The sequence below is a fragment of the Hydra vulgaris genome, chromosome 13, assembly GCF_038396675.1.
Source record: "Hydra vulgaris chromosome 13, alternate assembly HydraT2T_AEP".
NCBI lineage: Eukaryota > Metazoa > Cnidaria > Hydrozoa > Anthoathecata > Hydridae > Hydra > Hydra vulgaris.
Window position 1 is genome coordinate 58,713,930 of NC_088932.1, and position 24,968 is coordinate 58,738,897.

Below are 24,968 nucleotides of genomic sequence, written 5' to 3' on the forward strand. Positions count from 1 at the left end.
CTGGAATTGTCGAGAGGGAACAAAAGATTTCGTGCCATCCTGATACCACAAAGTTATGTAAGAAGCACATTTGTCGACAGGAAGGGAAAAGATTTATACCCAAGGGCCATCACGAAGAAAATCACGGAAAGAATCCCAGTCAGCTTTAAGGTAGTTGTAAGAGGTACAATGACATGAGGATTCAGATGATGAAGAAGAATGAGATATTAGTTTTAGAGAGATCAAACTGTGATCAGAAGCACCTAAGGGTAAATGTGGAGAAACTGAGCACTGACTAGGATCAAAAACAAGACATAAGTCGAGTAGAAAAGGTGAATGATTCGGGTTGTCTGGAAAGTGAGTTGGAAAGATGAAAATTTGAGTTAGGGATTGAGAAAGGCAAAAGTTGTGGTATTTGATTTGATTCATCTTATTTGATGTATTTGATACATTTGATGTATCTTTGATGTATATTTGATGTGTTGATATATTTGCTTTGATGCATATTTGATGTATTGATGATTACTTTGATGTATATTTGATGTATTGATGATTACTTTGATGTATATTTGATGAATTGATTTATTTGATGTATCTTATGCATTACTGCATTTTTCTTTTGCTTCTTTCTAAATTTTATAGGTGAACTTTATTAATGTCTGATTATCTATCCATTCAACATCTCTAGTAATGACTATGTTCGTAGAACCTCAATGTAAGTTTTAAGTTTTATCATGCCAGTTGTTCAATGTGTTCGGGTTGTATAGGTTCACTATCAGAACAATAAAACAAACTGTGACCGCTAGCCTTGCACTTAAAACCTGACTCCCAAATTAAAACCTGCAATCAATCATTAAATAAACAAGTTAACAATTTTCAAGTGTCGTTAACTTAACGGTGTAAATTATAAAGTATAACGCGATATGCAATAAAAATATAACAAAATAGGTGTGTAAGTCAGAATTTTTCATTTTATCTTACCTTTCACCATCTCATCTATGCTTCCTTTTCATGGCATCTTAACGTAATTGCTTTTTATTAGACTTTCGAGAAAACCTTTCAATAGATATAAATCTCATCTGCACAGTACCCAAACAGAAATGTATGTCAAGTGTAGCTATATAATTTTTTAGTTAATCACTTTACTTCTTAGGATTTTCAATCCTCTCCAGCTTCAGATATTGATTATAATAAGAATTATTATATATATATATATATAATAATTCTTATTATAATAATTCAAGAGTCAATACATATAAAACACATGTTTGTTGATATATAACTGTTAATCTGACATAAAATTGATTATTGTATTCTATAATTGTTAAAAAATGTTTACCCTCTAATAACAACTGATGGTAAATAATATTAAATAAATCAACAAATTTTTTATTATGCTATCAATTTATTTTATACTAGATACTCCTGAAGGAAATAAATTTAGGAAAAAAAAAATTAATAAAATGTATTTACTACTTCCAAATTTTATGAATAATTTGATTATGTAATTTTTGGTATAATTAATAAAATTAAGTGTTTTTTTTTTTAATTTTTGTGAATACCTCTTGCATAATAATATAAAAATATTTGATACTCTTTCCTAGCTTGTAATACCAAAGCTTATATGTAACTGTACAAAACTGTTCAGTAGAAAAACAAATAAATATTATTTCTTATGTTAAAAGTTCAAATAGATTATTGATATCCAATTGTCGTCCTGTTATAAAATAATATTGTTCTGTTTTCAAATAGATTATTAAATCCTATTGTCACCCTATTATAAAACTTAATATAAGTTAAAATATCCTGCTAAACTTTTTTATTTTCACAAAATGTGTTTAAAGGATGTTTGTTAGAGTAAAGTAATGAAAAATTTTAATGTACTCTTAATCAGCCATCTCAAAATTTAGGTTAAAAAGTATCATCCTCAGAGTTCGTAGAATTACATCGAACGCGTAAGCTAGTTCTGTGAAACAGCTGTAAAAATTTTCTTTTTACAAAAATAAAAATATCTAACTCTTTATAATAAAAAGGTTCCTATAAAGGTACGGTAACGAGCTTAGGGCAAGTTCTGCTCCAACTTAAAATTCACATATGCATACTTTAAGTACTTTACTAGTAGTCTGGTACAACTACATATAAACTTTGTATTGAGTATGTCTCTTAGAACTGGGACACTACATTTGACGAGAAACACATTTAGAAATCTTTTCACATTTACAATTTAGCTTAATGTAGCTTATACATATTTATTTTGATATAGTAAACTTATTACCTGATGGAGTAACTCTTAACATACCACATCTAATCAGAGAACCAAGGGTAGAAAAAAGAAAAATTGCACACATGCAAATTTAGGTTGAATACTTCAACAGTTTATACATACAAAACACATATTATAATAACAAAAACACATAGCATGACAAATGACTTTGTTTTTTTTCCTAAAAAAATTTTTGTCTTTTCTTCATAACTTTTTTTCCATTTCCACCTTTATTTGGTTAACTTACTTGACTTTTACTTGGTTACGCCCATAGCAACCAATCGTTTTATTTGTATATTTATCTAAGAACTAAATTTTAAATAGTTGTTTTTATTTTTTGGTTTGTATAATTACTAAAGCAGGCTCGTAGCAACGGGGAGAGGGGGTTCAGGGGCATTTCCTCCTCCTTCCCTCCTTCTTCCCCCTCTTCTTCAATAATTTTTCAAATAAATAATTTTGAAATTAGTTTTTAGAAAAAAGCAAACAAATACAAATTAAGATATAAAAGGAAAAAAAAGATAAAAAAGACCTAATTTGTCATCCGTATTTTCGGCATAAGTTCCTTTGACAAAAAGTTTTAACTTACTACTATTTGACCTACTACACTCCCTCCCTCCCTCCCCACATTGGCAGATTAAGGGGCTAGGGAAGGGGCTATTTTTTTGGAGAAAAACTGACGAAAAAAAAAAAAAGGTCCTCAAAACTATTTTGGGGTCCCTTAATCCAGCACTTCCCTCCCCCCCCCCCCCACCTCAATATAATTTTTGTTCCTATGGGCCTGTAAGCTACTTAAGAACCAAAGTTGTAAATCTGATAATGTTGTTAGTTAAAATGAGTCTATGAAATTTTTAATTAATAGATTGTTTTTAAACTTTGAAACTTGATTTCGTAATTGCATTTTTTGTCTGACTGCGAACATCAAATCATTCATATCTTTTTATCCAGATATGCAATTCTATTTTATTGATTTTTCTGCATTTAATGCATAAAAAAAGGTAAATAAATTTTAAATTAAGTTAAGCATTAATTAGCCTTGTTACTAATTTTGGTATGTAGAAAAAGTTAAAAATCAAAAAATATTTTTTTTACCATGTAACCACTTTAAGGTTTTTTTTATCAAATACTGTTTTAAAGCAAAACTCAGATTTAGCAGTTATTGGAACCATGTAAAATTTTTGGAGCTATAATTGTAAAATTTTTGGAGCTACTGTTCAACAATAACATCTTATTTTGATAAAATTTGTTAAACAAGCAATTATTAAATAAGCTTATATTTGCATTTTGTTATGTATCTTTTGAAAAATTTCCTTACATTTTATTGTGTATCTTCTAAATAAGTTATTAATAATGGTAATGATAATGATGATGATATTTAAAATATCCTTTAAAAATGTATTAAAATATGTACTACAAATATATTTTATTTTATATTTAGATAAACTAAAGGGATCTGTGGCACTAAAAAATTCTTATATTCAAAGGTTTAAGGAAGTCGATGAACCTCAACCGCCACTAAGAACATCTTCTAATCTTAATTTGTTTAACAAATTTATCGACCTGTGTATTGTTGATGCCGTAAATGTAAAAAAGGATACTGCATATACCGTTGAACGAACGGAATTTCCTAAGAAACAAATGAACTATAAACCAATACCTTATGAAGAAGTATTCAAAGATGAAAAATCCTTGTTGTTAATATCAGGCATAGCTGGTATTGGCAAGTCTTGGTTGCTCAAAAAATGTTTACTTGATTGGGCAAATAATCGTATTTGGGAAAAAGTCAATTTTGTTTTTTATTTTGAATGTAAATTTTTTAATCTTTATGAAAATATTTCAAATATAAACGAATTACTTGATGTTTTTTACAAAGATTTTGCGAAAGATTTAGATGTTGATAACCATAACATATTATTTGTGATTGATGGTTTAGATGAGTTTAAATATTTAAATGAGTTAGTTAATTTAAGTTCAAGTTGTAAACATCCGATTCTTAAAGCTTTAGCAGAAATTCGAAAATACAAACATGTAGTTGCTGGTCGAGTATATGCGACAGATCAGTTCCAAAATTTGGATACAGAGAAATGCAACAAGTTAACTATTCAAATAATGGGGTTTAACAAAGATGGAATAAATAATTATATAGAAAATAATGTTAATCAAAACAAAAAAGAAGATGTAAAAAAAATAATAAAGGAATCTAAAATTGCAAAAGCTATGGCATCTGTTCCATTTTATTTATCTTTAATGTGTAAAATTATTATAGAATTCAAACAAATTAACACTTCGTTTTTAACTATGACTGATTTGTATGCAAGTATATTCTTTTACTTTTATCAAAAGCATGTCAACAGGACCAATGAACCAATTTACAAGATGATGGAAAGTAAATATCACAAAAAGTATATTTTGACTATTTGTAAAATTGCTTATAAATTATTCGTTAAAAATAAAGTCGTATTTTCCAGAGAAGAGTTTCGAAAGTTTACTAGTGGCTTGGGTGAAGTAGACAATCAGTTTTTTAGTTTTATTGAAAGGATTGAAACAAACTTTGGTTATCATTATCAATTTTCACATTTAACGTTGATGGAGTTTTGTGCTGCTGTATACGCATATTGCAAATTTAGTGGTGAAGAGATTATTTGTAATGAAAAGCTAAATAGTTGTTTATCAATGATTTGTGGGTTAACAAATCTTAGTCAAAATAGTTTAATAAGGTTTTTGGTAGATTTGAATTCAGATCAATATTGGTTTTGGAAATGTCTATTTAACTTTAATGACTTTAACGAAAATCTGATATCAATTAACAAAGATAAGATGTCTATGATTCATGTTTGTAGTAAGTATTTAATGACTTTATTGTTGTTTTTATAAATTATTTCAGGTAAACAGCTTTTCTAAAAGATTATTAGAAGCTCTAAATATTTGTTAAATAATTGGTGTAGGAGCTAATTGTTTTAAATTTATTTTTTAGGTTCTGTTCTAAGGCATTAGCTTATGTTTTAATTTTTTTTTTAGGCAGTAGTTAAATTTTTTGCCAAATTATAAATTACTTTTACATGGTAGAGTTCTTGATATGTAACCAGATCCAATCTTTATATCCAGATCTTGCCTTAATGTCTAGCCAGATCTAAAATTAGTATTGAGCCCGCAGTTTAATACCTAGTTTTATTTACATATCAAAAAGAATTTACAACTATTTCAATCTTTGTGTGTCTATTAAAAAAATTCCATGCAATAAGTTATTGTTGAAATGAACAATTTAGAAGAAGCTGGATAACATTACTTATTTAAAAAAAAAGTTTTTGCATAAATTTGATGGCATTATTGAGTTTGATCAAAACAGGTGTTGCTAAAAACTCATAACTTATAAATTTTTCTACCAAAAAGTTTGCTTTAGAAATAACGGCTTCTAATATTTGGTCCTCCAACTCTTCAATGCATTTCTAACTTCATTCGAACATTATTAGAACAATATATTCAATTCTACAATGCTCGACTAACCAGATTATTAGAACATAACATTCAGTTCTGCAATGCTCGATTAACCAGGTTCACTTTAGAGTATTTGATTTAATTAGTTACCATGCTTTATAAATATATCCCATTTTTCAAAAAAAAAGCTATAACTCAGTGTTTTATATGTGATGTGCTTTTTCATTGTGAAGAGTTTAAATGAAATTTAAGCTCATATGTTTAATATTTAACTGCTGAAGTCTATTTTCTATTTAAAAGCTCCCTAACAATATTAAATAAAACTCTTAAAAAATAAGGTAGCATGGTACACATATGAAGCAAAATTTTATAAAAACTCCAGAAATAGTAACTATTTTTAAAGAAAAATTTATATTTAAAAATATATTTTTAAAACACTTGTGAAACTTCACGTTTTTCAATAAAAAAATTAGTTTTGATGCAATAAAATCTAAAAAAGTTAATATAGTGAATTTTTAGTAAAATTTTGCTTTATTTGAGTGCAGGTTGAGGGCAGGTTAACCCATTTATAAAAAACTCTTTTTACGAATATAATATTAACGGTCAATTTTAATGCTTGCCTATTTGCTAAAATTTGCCAAATGCTTAGTTGCTTTGCTCATTGTTGATATGTTTTTTATTTAATTTTGTTTCTATGTTTTATTTCTAGATGATAGTTAGAAGTTTATATAAATAAAAATAAACGTTAAAGCAATTTATAAATTTGGCAAAATAAAAAAACCAAGAAGTAAAACATCTAGCAGAAATTTTTTACATTTTACATTTTTATTTCTTGGTTTTAAAGTTATCTCTTTGTCTAGTTTGGATTTATAACTCATATAATTGCTTTCCTATATTATAAAAACACACTAAATACAGGTAGCTCCTGATAAAAAATGGTTTAAATTTCTTTATATAGATTTAGTGGTTGCAGATATGTCTACATAATAACTTAGGCTTACTCATGCATTTTCGTTTATGGAATAATTCTACTTTTTTACGCAATATAGAAACACAAAATTAAAAAATACTGGGTTTTAAAAACAACCGGCATCAGTTGATTGTTTTAAAAATCAGTTTCTAAAATTTCTAAAAATCTAAAAACATTTTTTTTAGTTTATTCTTATACTTTCTAGCGTTTTTTTACTATATTTTTTTGCCAATAATTTTTTAATATAAATGTTTATCTTTTTTAAAATCATTGTGAAAAAACGCTACTTCTGAAACCCAGGTTGACATACTTTTAAAGAGGTTTTTTTGACAATATTAGGGACTTTACCCCAAATATTTGGGATTTGAACCCCATTATCTTTAAAACTTGACGTGATAGAAGAAAAATGATTTGCAATCAGAATGAGGAATATTATAAGAAAACATATTGTTTGTAAAAAAAGTATTTAAAAAAGTAAAATTTTGTAATCCTGTGTAATTCTTGTCAAAAATTGTTTTTTACAACTCCACTACACAATGGTTTTAAAAAAATACATTTAAAATTTTATGAAAAGGAAAGAAAAAACAAGATTTAACATTCAACTTTTTCAACTCCACAAGTTTGTTTAAAAAATAGCATGTTAAGTGTAAAGAAAATGTGTGAAATGAAAAATGTCTATTGAAGTTTTTACTTCATATTTAAAGTTAATTCTAATTACAGTATTCATCAAAATGATAAGGAAAATTAATTATAAAAAGTCAAAGCAAATAGCTACGATGAGTGCTCTAGATAACCAACCAAATGGTGTTGATAACCAACCAAATGATGTTAGTAATACTAAATGGTTAGTTATTATATACTTAAAAAAGATCTAGCCCATATTTTATTAGCATCACATACATCTTCTGTACTTACATCTTCTGTACTTTTGGAGAGATTGTTTTTTGAATATGGAAATATTTGAGAGAAAAAGCAATCGAGAATGATACTTTAACGCGGAGAAATGCTATTGTTTATACATAGTAATCAGGGTTGGAGTCAAATACATTTGATCAAATACAAATAAAAATACAAATACGTTAATTCTAGATTTCCAAATACAAGTTTAAGTTCAAATATACGCACGCGACATTTTCCAAATGCAAATACAAAACAAATATTTTTACTTTAGGTTAAGAAAAAATATATAGATTTTTCAAGACAAGACTGATAAAATGATCTACTACATATAAGTATGTAAGCAAAGTTTCCTTGAACAAATACCCCTAAAAAGCAAATTTTAGTTTCTTTTAGTTAAAAAAAAACAAAAAAATAACGAACCTTTTAGTTTTTTTCCAAAAATTACAGGTTAACCAAGTTTATGGAATTGTAAACACATTTCAATCATATACAAATACTTAAAAAAATTTTAATCAAAAACAAATCGCCAAATGAGCCTATTTTTACAAAATAAAAATACAAATGTGTATTTGATCCCAACCCTCATAGTATTATATTTATGAGAAAAAGCGATTAAGGCTGTTACCTCAACGCAAAGAAATACTGTTGTTTATACATAATAATGCAAATAAATTCATAAATGAGTGATAAAATTTCTTGTACCCAGATAATTCTTATCTATTTGAACTATAAAACTGTAAAACTATAAAACTATAAAAATTTTTTTTTTGAATCTACTAACATTTTATTATTTTAAAAGATTAACACTTTAGAATTTGTGTTTTAAGTTATCTTCTTCTGTGTGTTTTAGGTTGTCTTCTTCTGTGTGTTTTAGGTTATCTTCTTCTGTGTGTTTTAGGTTATCTTCTTCTTAGTGTTTTAGGTTATCTTTTTCTGTGTGTTTTAGGTTATCTTCTTCTGTGTGCTTTATGTTATCTTCTTCTGTGTGTTTTAGGTTATCTTCTTCTGTGTGTTTTAGGTTATCTTCTTTTGTCATTTACGAAATGGTTTGATCAGGTCGAAACAACCCTTAAGCTTCTAACTGCTTCTTCTTTAAGACTGCAGTAATAACTAAAATGAGTGTTTTTTTTTTTATTATTTATTAACATGAAATATCCAGGGTAGCCAAACGGATTATTTTTTTATCTGGTCTGATACCGGATAATATACAGTTTTGGCCCGGATATCCAGCCAAATACTCTATCCGGGACACTACTTTTAAAACCGACTATTTTTCAAATCATTTCCAAAAAAATCATTCAAGAGCTTTAAATTAATACTTAATGATGTCATTACTTTATAAAATGTTTTAAATTGTTATATGTCTAGTTTTAACACTAATAAAAGTTTCTTATATTTAATAAGTAAAGATCTAAATTATTTTCCTTTTTTGCCACTTTTAATAGATTTTGAGCTACTGTTCGCCGAGCTGTAAACTTTAATTGTTTGAAAAATTTCTAAAGAAAACAGTTTTAAAAACGAACAAAGAAAATTGTTTTTTCCTATTTGTGTCATAAGATTGAACGCTAGGACATATGATCAATATTTAAAATATCAAAAATGGTTTAAGTAAAACTAATACTTTTTCAAAAATCTTCAACCAATACAGAAATTACAAATTACAAGAAATTACAAATTACATAAATTACAAATTACAGCTATTACAAATTTAAAGCAACTATAAAACAAATTACAACAACAAACTTGATGAAAAAAAAACACGATAAGAAAATACAAAATAAATTTGTATGCAGTACCTCAAAAAATAAATACCATTAAAACTGATATCTATTTTATACTCTTTTATTTGTAAAGAGTATAAAACAGTCAATTCTATTTTTAAGTGTTTTCATGACGTTTTGATGACGTTTCAATGACGTTTCTAATAATATAATATACATTATTAAGTTTTCAATAAACAAAAGGATTTTCCCTGAATAGAGCACAAAATGCCCAATTTATAAAAATAATGGTTAATCAAATATCTCTAATAATAGACCTATTAGTTTTTATATTTCCAAAAAAAATTTTCACTTGTAGTAGTGTATTGTAGAGTCTCAAACCGTTTTACTAAAAACAAGTTTTTCTTAACAAAACAGTTTTTTAAAAAACCATTCCTTTAAATTTACAAGAGTTACAAGTTACAAGAGTTGAAATAGTAATAAAACTTGAACTTCCGCTGAAAACCGAATTGTATGATGTATAATAGACACCTAAAACCAAAATAGTAGAAATAGCAAAAAACAGGTTTTTATATATTTAGGTGTTGAATATGATTCCTAATAAAATTTTGATCTTGTAAAAAAATCAAGAAAGCCTTGTATGCTCACCCCTCAACCCCTACTTAATACTTACTGTGAAACGCTTCATGTTGATTTTCTTATAAGCGAAACTAGTAAATATTGCAGCAGCAACAACGTAACTGATTACTAATGTTCATTAGATGTAGAAAAAGTCTTTGATTGTTGTAACGGCACAACTACATAAGATAATTTTGGTTAATTAATAACTGGGGTGCGCAGTGAGCCGAAATAGCCAACATTGAAATAAAATTAATAAATAATTCAACATTAGTACTACATTTATCAAATTTAGTGTGTATACCAAGGTGAAGTTTGCGCTTCTTATGAAGAGGATATTTTTCATATTTAGTTGCTATGGATAACTAATTTTTTGCAGAAATAACTTATTTTTAAAAGTTAAATATTCTTTACTAATGACACATTCACCAAATTTGACATAAGAACCAATATGAGGCTTATGGCTCTTATAAAGAACTTTTTTGAATAATTTGTAGCTATGGATAGGGTAAACAGTACTGTTATTGGACACTTGAACTATTACAGGTAAAGAGATCTCAGAATGTTCGGTGTTTTTTAAAGATTCTGCTAAGCTCCAAATATTTAAGTAAATCATTTAATATGAGATATATGATTATAATGTTGAATAATATAACTATATTTTTATAATAACATCTTAAATAATGTAGCTATATTTAATTTGTAATGTAGTTGGAATTTGTAGAGCATTTGGTGCTTAAGTTGTAGGACTATTTGGATGGTTAAGTGCCTAACCTGTCTATACAACAAAGTTGAAAAAAATTAGTTTATGTTAAGAAAAGATTTATGTAGAGTTTTTTTGCTAACACCAATATACTATCATTAAAATTTTCAAGTGCACTTTGTTTTTACTTTTGAGAGTTAAAAAAATACTCCTGCTAGATTACCAAAAAAATTTAGTAGTTTTTTAATACAGTTTTCATGTGTCTTTAGATAAATATTTAGGACATTCTTTTTTCATTAGGAACCTTAGAATGTCAGATTAAATAACAGGTAGTATTGTTGCTAATATTGCTTAGGTAATTATGAATTTCTGCATATTTTATTTATTTTCAATGCGGAATATATTTTTAAACGTTTGGTTCACTTATCTTTAATACTTTTTGCATTTCACACACAATGCTAGTTTAAGGGATCTGAGAACGTTAGGTAAATAAAAGATAATTAAAAAACGCTAGGTAAATAAAAGTTATTTAAATTAAAACCAGAGGTGTAACGGATATGGTTTTTTGTGTATCCGGCCGGATACGGATGCCAGATATTTATTTTTATATCCGGCCGGATATGCCGGATATGTCGGTATTATGCTGATATTGAATATCATTATTTGCCTAATCAGAATAGAATTGAGTAAAAGGAATCATTTTTAGTGAGTTATTTTGTATACAATATCATTTAGAGTGACAATAGGCATACTCAATGACAGATTAAAGGGGGCAGCTTTCCCCGGCCCTCTAAAATTGGGACTCAGCAGGGGCACCCAACTTTTTTAATATATGTTATTACAGTTGCGGGTCTAATCTAGCCTTTCGTAAATTATGTCCCTTTTATTGTTTCATTGAATTATTATTATCTAAACTTTTTAAGCGAAATTTCTAATATTTTTAGCTGTCATATACATACTTTCATAATATGTATATATATATATATATATATATACATATATATATATATATATATATATATCTATATATAGATTTTATATATATATATATATATATATATATATATATATATATATATATAAATATATGTGTGTATATATATATATATATATATATATATATAATATATAAATATATATATATAATATATAAATATATATATATTTATATACACGCATATATATACATATATTTATATATATATATATATATATATATATATATATATATAATATATAAATATATATATATACACGCATATATATACATATATATATATATATATACATATATATATATATATATATATATATATATATATATATATATATATATATATATATATATATACATACATATATATGTAAAATACATATATATATATATATATATACATACATATATAAATATACATATATATAATATACATATATATATATAAAAAATATATAAAGGTATATATATTATATATACATTGCAGATAAGAAAAAAAAAACTTGTTAAAAAAAATGCAAATGTAACAAAATATGTTTCTTTGAATAAAATACATAATTTGCTATATTTGCAAAAATAATAAAAATATTAGACTGAATTTCTTAAATGCATAAAAGAATTTCGCGGAATTAATACTTCTACATTATTGGAATTTTGAAATTAAAACGTTTCTTTGAATGAATATTTTGAAATCATTTTTCGAAACAACAAATTTTTATTACATTTTATTATCTTCTAATTGAGTTTCGTAAGAAGTTTTCATTCATTATTTTTAAACTAACGTTCTATTTGTTCTGTAATAAAAGAATAGTGTAAACGATATAACGTTATTATCTATAGTATAAATAATAACGTTATATCAAAATTATCATTTATAATTATAGATTCTATAGCAACAAATATTTTGGTATCAAATGTGTGTATTATAGTTAAATATTTAATATCAATTGTGAATACGTATAGTTTTATATTTCAGGAAAATTTAATTATGAGGAGCTTTATCTGGTCATTATATAAAATAAATGACGCAAGTGATGCGTATGCAACCTGTAATATCTGTAAAAAAAACAATTAAACGTGGAACTAAGGAGGCTGGGCAAAAGTGTTTTAGTACGACACCTCTGCATAACCATATTAAAATAAATCATCCAAAAGAATATCGTAAAGAGAGAAATAAAAGTGAACAGAAAAGAACAGCTCAGCTCACACCGGCAGTTTTCTCAACTGGTACAACAGAAAGTGAGGAAATCGCTTGTGAAACTTCTAAGCAGACTTTAATAGATGAGTATTTAAAGTCAAAAAAAGTAAGGAACATTAATGATTCTAGATCCCAAGCTATTCATCGTAAAATTGGGTTAATGATGGTCTTGGACAACCAGCCGTTTACTTTAGTTGAAGATACAGGTTTCAATAATTTAATAAATCATCTAGAACCTAGATATTCCTTACCAAGTATAATATATTTTTCCCAAACAATAACTCCTAAACTTTACATGGAATTAAAGAATAAAATTTATATTAAGTTAAAAAAAGCAAACCACATAAACTTTTTTTCAGATATATGGACATGCCCGATATCTCACGAATCATTTATTTCATTGTCAGGCCACTGTAATGATAAAGATTTTAACAGAATTGATGTGGTATTACATGCTTCTCATTTTTCTGAAAGCCATACAGGAGTAAACATATCTGAAAAGTTAGAAAGTATGTGGGATAGCTGGAAAATTCAAGTTGAAAGACGACATCTTCTTGTAAGAGATGGTGCTAGCAATATGGTTGAAGGGAGTAATCTAGCCGAAATTCCATCAATCCATTGTACCATTCATTTACTTCAATTAGTTGTTTCAGATTCAATCATGAGTGAAAATATTGTAATTGATGTCCTTGCAAAATGTCGTCGACTTGTAACTCATTTCAATCATTCGTCCCTAGCATGTAGCAATTTTAAGAAAATTCAGCAACAACAAAATCTTGACAATCTTTGTCTTGTTCAAGATGTCCCAACAAGATGGAACAGCACTTATTTGATGCTTGAAAGATTAAACAAATTAAAAATTCCAGTTCAACTGACTTTTTCTACTTTTGAATGGACACTTATATCAAGCATTATTAAACTGCTAAAACCTTTTTTCCAATTAACTCGGGAAATGAGTTCAGAAATAACAACTTTGTCCTCTGTTATTCCAAATATATGCACATTAAATAAATATATGTCCAAATGTCAAGTTGATTTAAGTATTCAAAAAACTCAGAGTCAACTTAAAACTTCTTTAAAAAATCAATTTTTTGCAGAAGCAAACGATGTAAAGTCTTTGCACATCACGAAAAATAGATGCTATGTTATGGCTACATCAATAGATCCCAGATATAAGTTTTCTTTTTTTAAAGACGATACCAAAAAACAGGCTAAGTATTGGTTAATAAATGATGTTTTATCCTTTGAAAAAACAATAGTTTGTTCAGAAGAAGTAGATTTTCATGTAAATGAATCATCACAATTATTTTTTTTTTTTTAGGTGCCCCAAGAATTCCTAACGGTCTTGTCACAGAGCACAGCGGAAATGCATTTAACCAGGAAGTTCACGCCTCCTTCCTTACCGTGACGCAAAAATTTTCCAGAGCTCGTTTCGAACCTCGATCTCCTGCTTATATAGCAAGTGCTCTAACCACTGCGCCACGGCCGCACACAATTAAAGGTTACAGTAAATAGTGAAAAAGAAGAAGACTCACTTGAACCGTGTTTTAAAGAGATTATAAATGCAACATCTGAAAAAACGATACCTTCCAAAAAAGGAAAAGTAGAAAAAAAATCGAATGAGATTTTGATTAGAAAAGAAATAAAAAAATTTATTTCTGAACCACTGGTAGACAGAAAATGCTGTCCATTGAAGGCTTGGATGCAAGAAGAACGATTTCCTCTATTAAACGAAATTGCTTTAAAACACCTATGCACTCCGGCATCATCCGTATTTTCAGAAAGAATGTTCTCAGAATATGGTAACATCTATGAGAAAAAAAGATCTACATTATTACCTAAAACAGGAGAAATGCTTTTATTTATTCATCACAATGGTAGGAAAATAAATTAACTCTTTTATTTGCATTTACTCATTTGAAATTAGTTATTTGTTGAAATTTTGTTTGTTATTTTCTATGTATTTTTTCTTTCTTATGTAATATAAGACTTGTTGCTTCATAAAATTTATTAATTGGAGTTACGAGCCATCCATAAAGTATGTAGACACGCATGGAGTGTGGGAATACCAAAATATCATATCCGACCATATCCGGCCGGATAAATAATATATTCGGCCGAGTACCGAATACCGGATTATCGGGCATTTTGGCCGGATAATCCGGCCAGATATCATATCCGTTACACCTCTAATTAAAACACACTTTAGTATGTTTTCTTTGTTTGTTTTTGGACAAATAGAAAAATTAAACTAAGTGTGTTTACTAAGGTGGAGTACAAGCACAAAAGTGTGTTTTGATTTTCCTTTGCAGTAAAGAATAAATAAGAAATGGGAAACTCATTTAAAGTTAAAAAAACAAGCAAATCAAGATGAAATGTTCTAAGAGATGTCATAGTGATGAAAAGTAAGCAGTTAAAGGAAGCAGTTGAGTGGTGCCAAATAAACAAGAAACGTCGTTGGGCTGCAATCAATTCAGGAAGCTTTCCACTAATTAAAGATCTTAAAACAATCAACAAACTGATTGATGGTGTTATTGTAACTGGAAATGAGAAAGGATATTATTCAATTTTTACAAAAGATGAAGAAGAATCGTTAGTCTGTTATATAAGAAACAAGAATAGGCAATATGAACACATAATTGAGAAGTGAAAAATGTTATAACCTGTAATAAAATTTTGGTTTTACTATTGTTCATTAAGAAAAATGTTGAATATTTTGGGAGTAAGAAAGCAAGTCTGTAGAAACCTCCGTGGACGTCAGATTACTAAGCTATCAACAAATGCTCAACGACCACTCCAAACAAAGAAGCTTAGCAAGTCTTTTTGGAAGCGTTGGGATGCAAAATATCAAAAGATCATTACCAAAAAGAGACAAGGAACTGTATACACAATTCGTGCCCTTAACTGCACAAAAGAAATGGCATGTAACCACCTCAACGAATTAGCTGAAGAACTTATAGGATGTAATATTTTCAAGAAAATTCAATTATCAACAGCAGAAACAATTTCTTCTCCAAAAGATGTTCGCTATAGCTCAGCAAAATATTGGAAACATAAATACGAAAGTGCCGTGGAAGCTTATCAAACGATATCTGATAAATCAATATCATTGGAAGAAATACCTTACGTGTTGCCTGTAACCAAAGTAACACCTAAAATAAACAAGGAGAAAAGCTAATAAAGGATAAAAGGAGAAAGCTGACAAAACTAAAAAGGAGAAAGCTGATAAAGAAAGGAAATCCAAGCAACAACAACAAATTGAGATATTCTATTAATGTAAGGAACAATGTACGTGTGGAAAGAATGTTTTTGCAGCAACTAAGCTTCGATAATGCTTGTGTTGCCATAATATTTTAAAATCTACATAAAGCATCATGTCGAGGCGAAACAGGCTTAAAACCGAAAATGTTAAATCATTTTGTAAAGTAGGACCCAAAAAATGCCTTCAGTTTGAGTCTGATGAAGATAATGTTCAAGACTTTATTCCAAAAACTGATTTTATCCAGAATACAACCTAACATTCTCTATTCGCTGATTTTGGATTAAAGTTTACATGAGTCTTATTTTTATATTTTTTGTTCATAATATTTTTTTTTTAGTTTGTTAATGTTATTAAAAAAAATTATAAAAATTAATTACTTAAGTTTGTTAATTAGTTTTTGATTTGATACCTTAAAACGTAAGGTGCAATACCTCAAAATGCTAGGTATTTTAAAAGGCGATTTTAAGAGACTTGGATTTAATCTGCGCGTGCATCTTTTTAGCACAGTTTTTGGAGTCTTGAGACAACATCTCTGAAAAGACTCTGCAAACTTATGCTTAGAAGGGCTTGAAATATTCAAAATTATTTTTAAAAAATGTGCTAATAGATTGTAGACTTTTTTCAACGACTTCGCAATTTAGGCTATTTTTTAAGGACTACATGTAATATTTTTTTATTTATGTCATAAACATTATATCCTTTATTCAGATTTTTCAACGCTTTCAAAGTTTATTTAAAAAAATTGAGTTTTATGTTGTTTTACTTCCAATCAGGCATTCTGAGGTCCCACTGCATTCTGAGGTCCTTTTTACCTGTACTCAACATCGTGTGGGTCTTTCATACATAGTAAATAAAAAACGCTTTGAAATTCAATAACAAATTCAATAATATTTCTTTATTATTTTAACAATTGTGTTTGTTTTATGAATTATCTCCGTTATTTTATGAATAATCTCACCATTTTACAAAATATTTTAACAAAAAACACGCTGAAAAGTATAGTTATTGAACACACGAACGATTAGTACCATAGATTATAATTGTTTAAAATTCATATACTTTTTATAACTATATTTTGTAAATATTTCCAAATAAAATATTATTAATATACTTTCGTTTTAAATAGTTCCTCTCTTAACCAATTTTGTTAGAAAATTCGCTTTTGTTGTTCTTGTTGTTGTTGTTGTATAATAGCGAATTTTTTTAATATAATGCACACACAGTACAGCACAACAAAACAAGTACTACATTCACTAAATTAACATAAAAATAAGTGTTATATTCACTGAATTTGGTATGAGTACCGATGATGAGTGCTGATGATGAGTACCAACCGATGTGAGGTCTACACTTCTGATATAGAAAAAAAATTTTATCAGTCGCTTTAGATACCTCGTTTTTTATAGCTATAACTTCGTTTTGGTAATTGCCATTTTTTATTTGTTTTTTGTTCACTATATTCAACATATAAGTCACTGTTTCAAAAAAAAAGCTTTTTTATAATTGGTTACTACAGTAACATAATTTTTCAAAAATTATGTAACCGTAGTAACCAAATATAAAAAATACAAAAAACTAGATAACCATAGGTATTTAAGTAAAATGTATATTATTTAAATGTATACTTTTTTGGCCTAATAATGACTTGTTCAGATTTTATTCTTATGATTGTGTGATACCAATAAAATCCGAACAAATATTCAAAAAAAATATTCAAAATAGAAAAAAACGTCTAAAAAATTAAAAAAAAATTTTAAGGGTCTTACCTGAGTCAAAGGGTAATTTGAGGGAATCTTAGCCTATTAAAGCATTTTAGATGCCCGTTACAAAAAATTAAACAAACTTTAAATTATTTAAAACAACTTAAAACAACAAAAACATTTAAAAAACTTATAACATTAATGTGTATATGAAAGTATGAATCTTTGAAAATGTTTAGAACAATAATGTATATATGTCAAATAAAAATCGAATAATTATCCTTCCAGCTCTAAAGCAATATAAAAATATTGCTATACGTTTAAATCTATTTTATGTAGGTTTAGGTTTAGAATGAAGTTTTCACATTACTTAGCAAACTAAGTTGTCTTATCGATTTCAAATGTTTTTATAAGAGTTTCAAACTTTAAAGCTCTTGTGCAAACTTTTATCTAATCTGTTATCCGGTCACCAAATTTTTTTACTTATATAAACCAGTGGCTGTGCCTATCTTAACTTATGTAGTGGATTTTGAACTGTGCTTTTGGGTTAAATCAGATTTAAATGACGACATCGAAAAAAAGAAAGTCATGGTGATAAAGGAAAAAATGATAACTTTTAAGTGCTTCAAAGAACAATAGGAACTGTATAGTTTTTCCATTTAAAATCCGTAAAGTATCAAAATGTATTCAACACAATTACCAAACTATTTCCCTTTGTCTTTAAAGCATTAAACCAACCTAAGGCATTTTTTTTTATATATACTCTTAGTTTAACACTCTTTTGTTGCCAATATCAAGGAAAGCAAATAAATTCATTCTCAGTACAATTGTGTAATATAGTGGAAAGTGTCAAACAAGCATGCAACTGGGCCTGATAATATAAATGGGAATATTATAATTGATTCTTTTGATGTGATTAAAAATATTCATTAAAAAGTTTTTAAAGCATTTATTACTCAAGTATCTTTCCCAGAGAAAATAAAAAAAATAACTCCAATCTTTAAAACTTGTGATCCTATAAATGTCACAAATTATTGTCCTATCTCAGTTCTACCAGTCTAATCAAAAAAATTAGAAATTATCATGTAAAGCAAATAACTTTTACACTTATCTTACTGGAAATAAGTTTGTTTAAAAAAATTAATTTGGCAGAGAAAGAAACAGTTCTACTAAAAAGGCTATTCTCCAAGCCACGCGCATTATTGCCCATTATTTTAAGAATTCTCTAGTCTTCTAAAAAGTTCATTGCACAAAAAGATGACTCTTAATGTTGAGCCATGAGGAGTGTAAAAATTTTGTAGAGTGATTGAGAACAGACCTCTTTTTACATATGCAATCTAAAAATTCTGATTGGTTTCGTCAGCCATCTACCATGGTATAAGTTTCATGGCATTGTGTTCTGTAAAGATATAACATTGTCGCTAGCTGTATAACCTTTCTGCACAGTTAGTTATGCTCTAAGAAGATATATATGATCTATACTTAGTTCATAATTAACCCTCATCATTTACCTCGAACACTTTTCCTACCATAGCTTTAAATCTTTCAATTAGTAAATTCTTGGAAATCAAAGTCTAGTGCACTCGTAACGGGTGATACGGAAGTTATCGGACAAATCCTAATTTTATTATTTGAGCATAATAATTAGTTTTTGTGGTTTTATGCGAAGGCATAAACGTTCTATAAAATATAAACTTTATTATTTGAAACACAATTATTTAAAATGAGGTTGAATGTAGCTGAACGAGAATCTTTTCGAAAGCGACTAAAAATGTTTTTTGTAAATAAACCTAATATAAAAATAAAAAAAATCGAAGTACAATATATGATAACCTAAAAAGACTTGAAACTGTTCAATCGTTTTCTGATAGAAAGCACCCTGGTCGTCCGACATCCTGGACTAGAGAAAAGAAAGCCGAATTAACGAGACTTGTCAACAATCGAAAAGGGGTCAGTCAGAGAAAAATAAGTATTAAATTCGGTGTAAATCAATGGACAATTGGTCGTCAGTTAAATAAAAATGAATATTAAATATAGAAAACGTAAAAAGACTCCAAAATACACTATAGAACAACAAATAAAGGCAAAGAAAAGAAGCAGGAAACCAGTTAACCAACTCTATAACACAAAATCGCTTCTAGTCATCGATGACGAAAAATACTTTTGTTTTGCAGGGGACAACATGCCTGGAAATTCTGGATCCTACACAAACAACAAAAAGACATGCCCAGAAAGTGTTCGTTTTTTAGGAAAAGAGAAATTTTCAAAAAAATTATTAATGTAGATAGCCATATCTGACCGTGGTATGTCTGAGCCATTGTTTCGCACTTCCAAAGCTGTAGCAATCAATTCATCAATCTATTTTTAAAAAAACGACTTCTTCCATTTATTCACAAGTATCATAGAGACTTTAACTATTTATTTTGGCCAGATTTAGCAAGTTCTCATTATTCTAAAGATTCTCTAAATTGGATGGACCGATATGTCTATTACGTTGATAAAGAATCCAATCCCCCAAATGTGCCTCAGGTACGACCAATTGAAAATTTTTGGGGACATTTGGCACAGAAGGTTTACGAGGGAGATTGGTAAGCTTCAACAGAGCAAGTTTTGATTGATCGCGTTAAACTAAAACTACAAGAAATTGATTTAAACTTTTTACAGTCGCATATGAAAGGCGTCAGAGCAAAATTGAGATCAATTGCAGATGGTGGTGTTTTTTCATATAAAAAATAATATATTTTTATTAAAAAATAAATGCTTTATTTAAAAAAAATATAATAGTAGTTTGTTTTTTTATTTATAAATAAGTTATTGACGTTTTTATTTTGTCCGATAACTTCCGCATCACCCGTTAATTGCACCATTGGAACTACTACCTCTACCTCTTATACATTTTTCATCAACAACATAAATATATTTTCAAAATTTTATTTCATTAGCTTGCAACAAGCCATTACAGTAGTGTTGTTATGTCTTCCTCTAGTTTTCAAAACTCAACTCTTCTTTTGCCTCTATTGTTTACTGTGCCGTCACAAAGTACTGCTTATAGTGTACTTGCTAAATTTGTATTTGCAATTTTTGATAATAAGTCATTTGCAACGTCAGCTGCTTTACCTATTTCTGGAACTATATGATCAATGCTGTTGTTATTTGGAAATAATGCAGTAACATAATGTTCTTCCAACGTACAACAGAATTCTCAACAAAAGTTGCGTTTTGTTTCCCATCAAATCTTATACAAATTAGTTCTTGCATCTCGGCAGTATGCTTGCAAACTTGTTTTTGCCATCATAGACTTCTCTGGCGTTTAAGTTTTTTAGGATCTTATATAGTTTTTGCTGAAAACAGCTGAAAATATATTTATCAAATTTCAAACTTTTGACAGCTCTTTTTTTTTTCAACATCTTAGTTGTAGCTTTTTTATCTATAGCACCTATATAAGTTTTCCGTTCAGTTTTTTGTTTCAACCGGAAAGATCATTCTGTAAAGCGGTACTTTATGGGACGGTGGACAAATACATTGAATTCTTTTTTTTTTAACCACTGTCAACACATTTACTTATATTACATAAAATTTGTAACGATTTCAAACAGTCTTGGTAAGTGATGGATGTCTTCTTAGACCTAGAATACTTACAAGAATCCTTAACTTTATCAATCAATTTCTTTATAGGGTTCCACATCCATTCACCATTTTCATACATATATGTATATATAAATATATATATATATATATATATATATATATATATATATATATATATATATACATACATATATATATACATATATGTATGTATATATATATATATATACATATATATTTATATATATATATATATATATATATATATATATATATAAATATATATATATATATATATATATATATATATATATATATATATATATATATATATATATATATATATATATATATATATATATATATATATATACACATAAATTATGTTAGTGTATTCCACAAATAGAGTGCTCAATGTTCTTAAAGAACTGAGGAATAATAAATTAGTAAAAACACTTATCTAATTTTTTTCTTCTACACTATATGTTACACGATCAGTAAGTTCATCAAGATGCTTCCTGATAAACCTACTGATGGTGGAACAATTTGAAGGAGAAAAAAATAATATATCAGTGTTTTTAATAAATTATATAAATTTACATATATATATATATATATATATATATATATATATATATATATATATATATATATATATATACAGATAGATAGATCCCCTTCAAATTGAGGTTTATTTTATGTAGTCATAACTGTCATAATTTGATATCCCTTCAAATTGAAGGAGGTTCAAACTTTATATGGTCATATTTTTGAACGCTGTGCACGATTAGCACAGATCTTAATAATACTAATCTAGCTGACCCTAGAGCGCTATTTATTTGGAGTAATACCGTACACAACAAGGTACCCTTTGATGAAAAATTTGAAATCTTTTAATTTTGTTTGTGGAAATAATTTAATTTGAATTTTCAAGTTAAATGAAACTTTGAATTTATAGTGTGACAATAAAAACACCTGTAAAATGAGAACCACTACAAATAATTGGATACAAATTGTTGCAAATGTAGCATATATGTAGCATAAATGTAGCATATGGCCGCACCAAACTCGGGATAAAATTTTAGTTGGATTGGTTAGCTGGTTAGGGATTTATGGTAGTTTTAATTTAAATTTTGTTAGTTTTTTGATGCTTATACCTCACACGCTACCGATTACTGTGATATACGATCACAATTTCCAAAATGGTTACATGAGTGTTATACTATTTTATACCAACAATTTTTATTATAATTTTTTTATTACTACCATTTTCATTTTACAGAAAAAAATATTGATTTTCTATTTAAAACGTGGTTTGATTTGGCTTATGGATTTTCTGAAAATATCAGCATTTTCAAATGTCTAAACTGCTGTCAAAATGCATGAAAATGTTAAAAAATTGTCGAAAAGTTTTTTATTAAGATGCTACATAAAAAAAAAAATTAAATCTTAGATAAGAAAACTAAAATTAATGACAAACACAAAGTTAAAAGGGCCGGTCAGGGAAATCTTATGAAAGGGTGAATTGTCCTTTGAAGAGCAGTAAAAATCTTTTGTAGGAATACGTCATCAAATAAAATATCATCTAATTGTCAAAAAGTATGACAAGCGTCATGTATTTAAATAGCTAACGGGAATGAAGTTATGCTCCCTTCTTTTGTTTAATTTCAATTCAATACAAGTGAGACTTAAAAAACAAGAGGCACAATGTGTTATGCCATGCCTGCCTAAATGGTCGTTCAAATCTGCAAGAAAAACATCCTCTTGGTGAGCAAACCACCATTAAGAAAGAATTAAATATACATTGCAGGACATCACTCTGCCTTTTAGGAAAAGATTTGTCCCATTAATGCTCTAAAATAAGTTTCAGAGAAAACCTTCAATCTTTAGCAGCAAAAGATGCCATAGCAGCCGAAAAAATTGCATTTCGAGTTACTTCCAGTAAAGAATTTTTCCTCTGAAGAAACTATTCGACTTGCGAAAGCATTTGGCAGGCCTCGACTTACAATTATCCCTGGTAAATATTTATACTTATAAATAATTTAAATAATTTTTACTTATAATTAATTTTTACATATGTTCAAAGAAAATCTTTAAAAAAAGAGACAAGATAGGTTTCAGGAAGCATATTTTCAAGTTTCTAATCTTTTTAAAAACGAATAAATTGAAAGTTTAAAATAAACAATCTGAACAAAGTTTAATATAAAGATAAACTAGGTATGTTTAAGTTTCAGGTCAATGTAGTGCTTGACCACAATCCACCCACAGTCAAGCGCTTATTGACCACTATAGCTCTTGTAAATGTACAATTAAATACGGGACTATCAAACAACGGATTAAAGAAATTGGTCAGAACTGTAAACCAAAGCAGCATGATGGTAGAGTCAAATTTTTATAAGAATTTCTTAAAAGCAGGTCAACATTTGAGTGATTTCTTTACCGGCAGTGACTTAAAAATGACCAACGGAAAAAGAGATTCTGCAACAGTTTGGGTTTTGCTCACTGCATGGATTTATCAAGTCTTGTGAATCATCTTATTCAATCTCTCAAAATTTCTATTAGGTATTTTGTTAAGCTTGGAATTGATGTTGGTAAAGGTTTTCTCAAGTTTTTTCTAAGCGGTTGATTCCAGCCTCAAAAACAACCTCTCACTCAATTGACTGACAAAGACACTGGAGTTAAGATACAAACCTCGTATCAGAAGATTTGCCAGAAACTCATTCCCACATTAAATAAATCTGGTCTCTAATTAATGCAAATGGAGTTAAACTAATATTTGCTTGCGATATGAAATTCGCAAATATAATTTGTCGTCTTCAAACTCATTCAAGAAGCCCTTGTACATGGTGTGACTTCAAATCCAAGTATCTTTCTAAATCTGGAAACATGGGAGCACTGAGTTCAATCAAATCTAGCCTCGAGTTTTTTCAGCAATCTGGCCGGATTTTTACTTGTGCAAAGTTATTTACCAATATTATTTGAATTCCAATCATCAGTGGGCCTGACAATTTTCTGATTTTGGAAATAATCCCACTGATTGCAGTTGCTTATAGGAGTTGTCAATCATCTTTTCAAGATACTTAAAACAGATTGGATAAAAAATGTGGCCAGCTGACTTCCACAAATGTGGATGTGCTCCAGCAACTTACTAATACAAACTTGGTTCCTAACACCCAAGTTTGTATCAGCAAGTTGCTGGAGTAACACCCAAAAGTCAAACCGTCGTCTACCACATAAAAGACTTCATCATTCGCAAAGGATCCCCATTAGGGCCATATAGTAAACAAACTGTCGAAACTTTTCATCAAGACTTACAAACAATGGATGAGATATTATTGAAATAATAATCAACCTGAGTACAAAGAAAAATTGTAATGCAACATAACTGATCTGAACAGTAAGCATTTCTAAAGAACTCCTGACGTAATTAGATTTATTTAACTAGGTAGCAGAATATCACAGTTTTTGGTTTATAATGAACATGTTAACCATTTTAATCCCCAACTGTTGTTAGTAATTATGAATGTTAATATTGCATGTAAAAATATTGAAGAGTATTTGACTAAAAGGGTATATTAGGCTTTTTTTTCTTGTAGAGAAAATCAAACACTATGTCTTACAATGTAACCAGATGCTATTT

At 27.9% G+C, this 24,968-nt stretch overlaps 1 protein-coding gene across 6 annotated transcripts in view; it reads left to right on the top strand.

The window, feature by feature from the left end:
* LOC101237122 (zinc finger BED domain-containing protein 4-like) overlaps nucleotides 1-24,968 on the top strand; it is a 73,583-nt gene that overhangs the window by 38,893 nt on the left and 9,722 nt on the right. For 3 of the 6 annotated variants that reach the window (XM_065815043.1, XM_065815045.1, XM_065815044.1), the window contains exon 3: nucleotides 3,678-5,078. In XM_065815043.1, the coding sequence (XP_065671115.1) occupies nucleotides 3,678-5,078 (1,401 nt within the window). Of the gene's footprint in view, nucleotides 1-3,677; nucleotides 5,079-12,556; nucleotides 15,982-24,968 lie in introns of those variants that run through there. The other 3 variants (XR_010642881.1, XM_065815046.1, XM_065815047.1) reach the window with 3 other exon arrangements.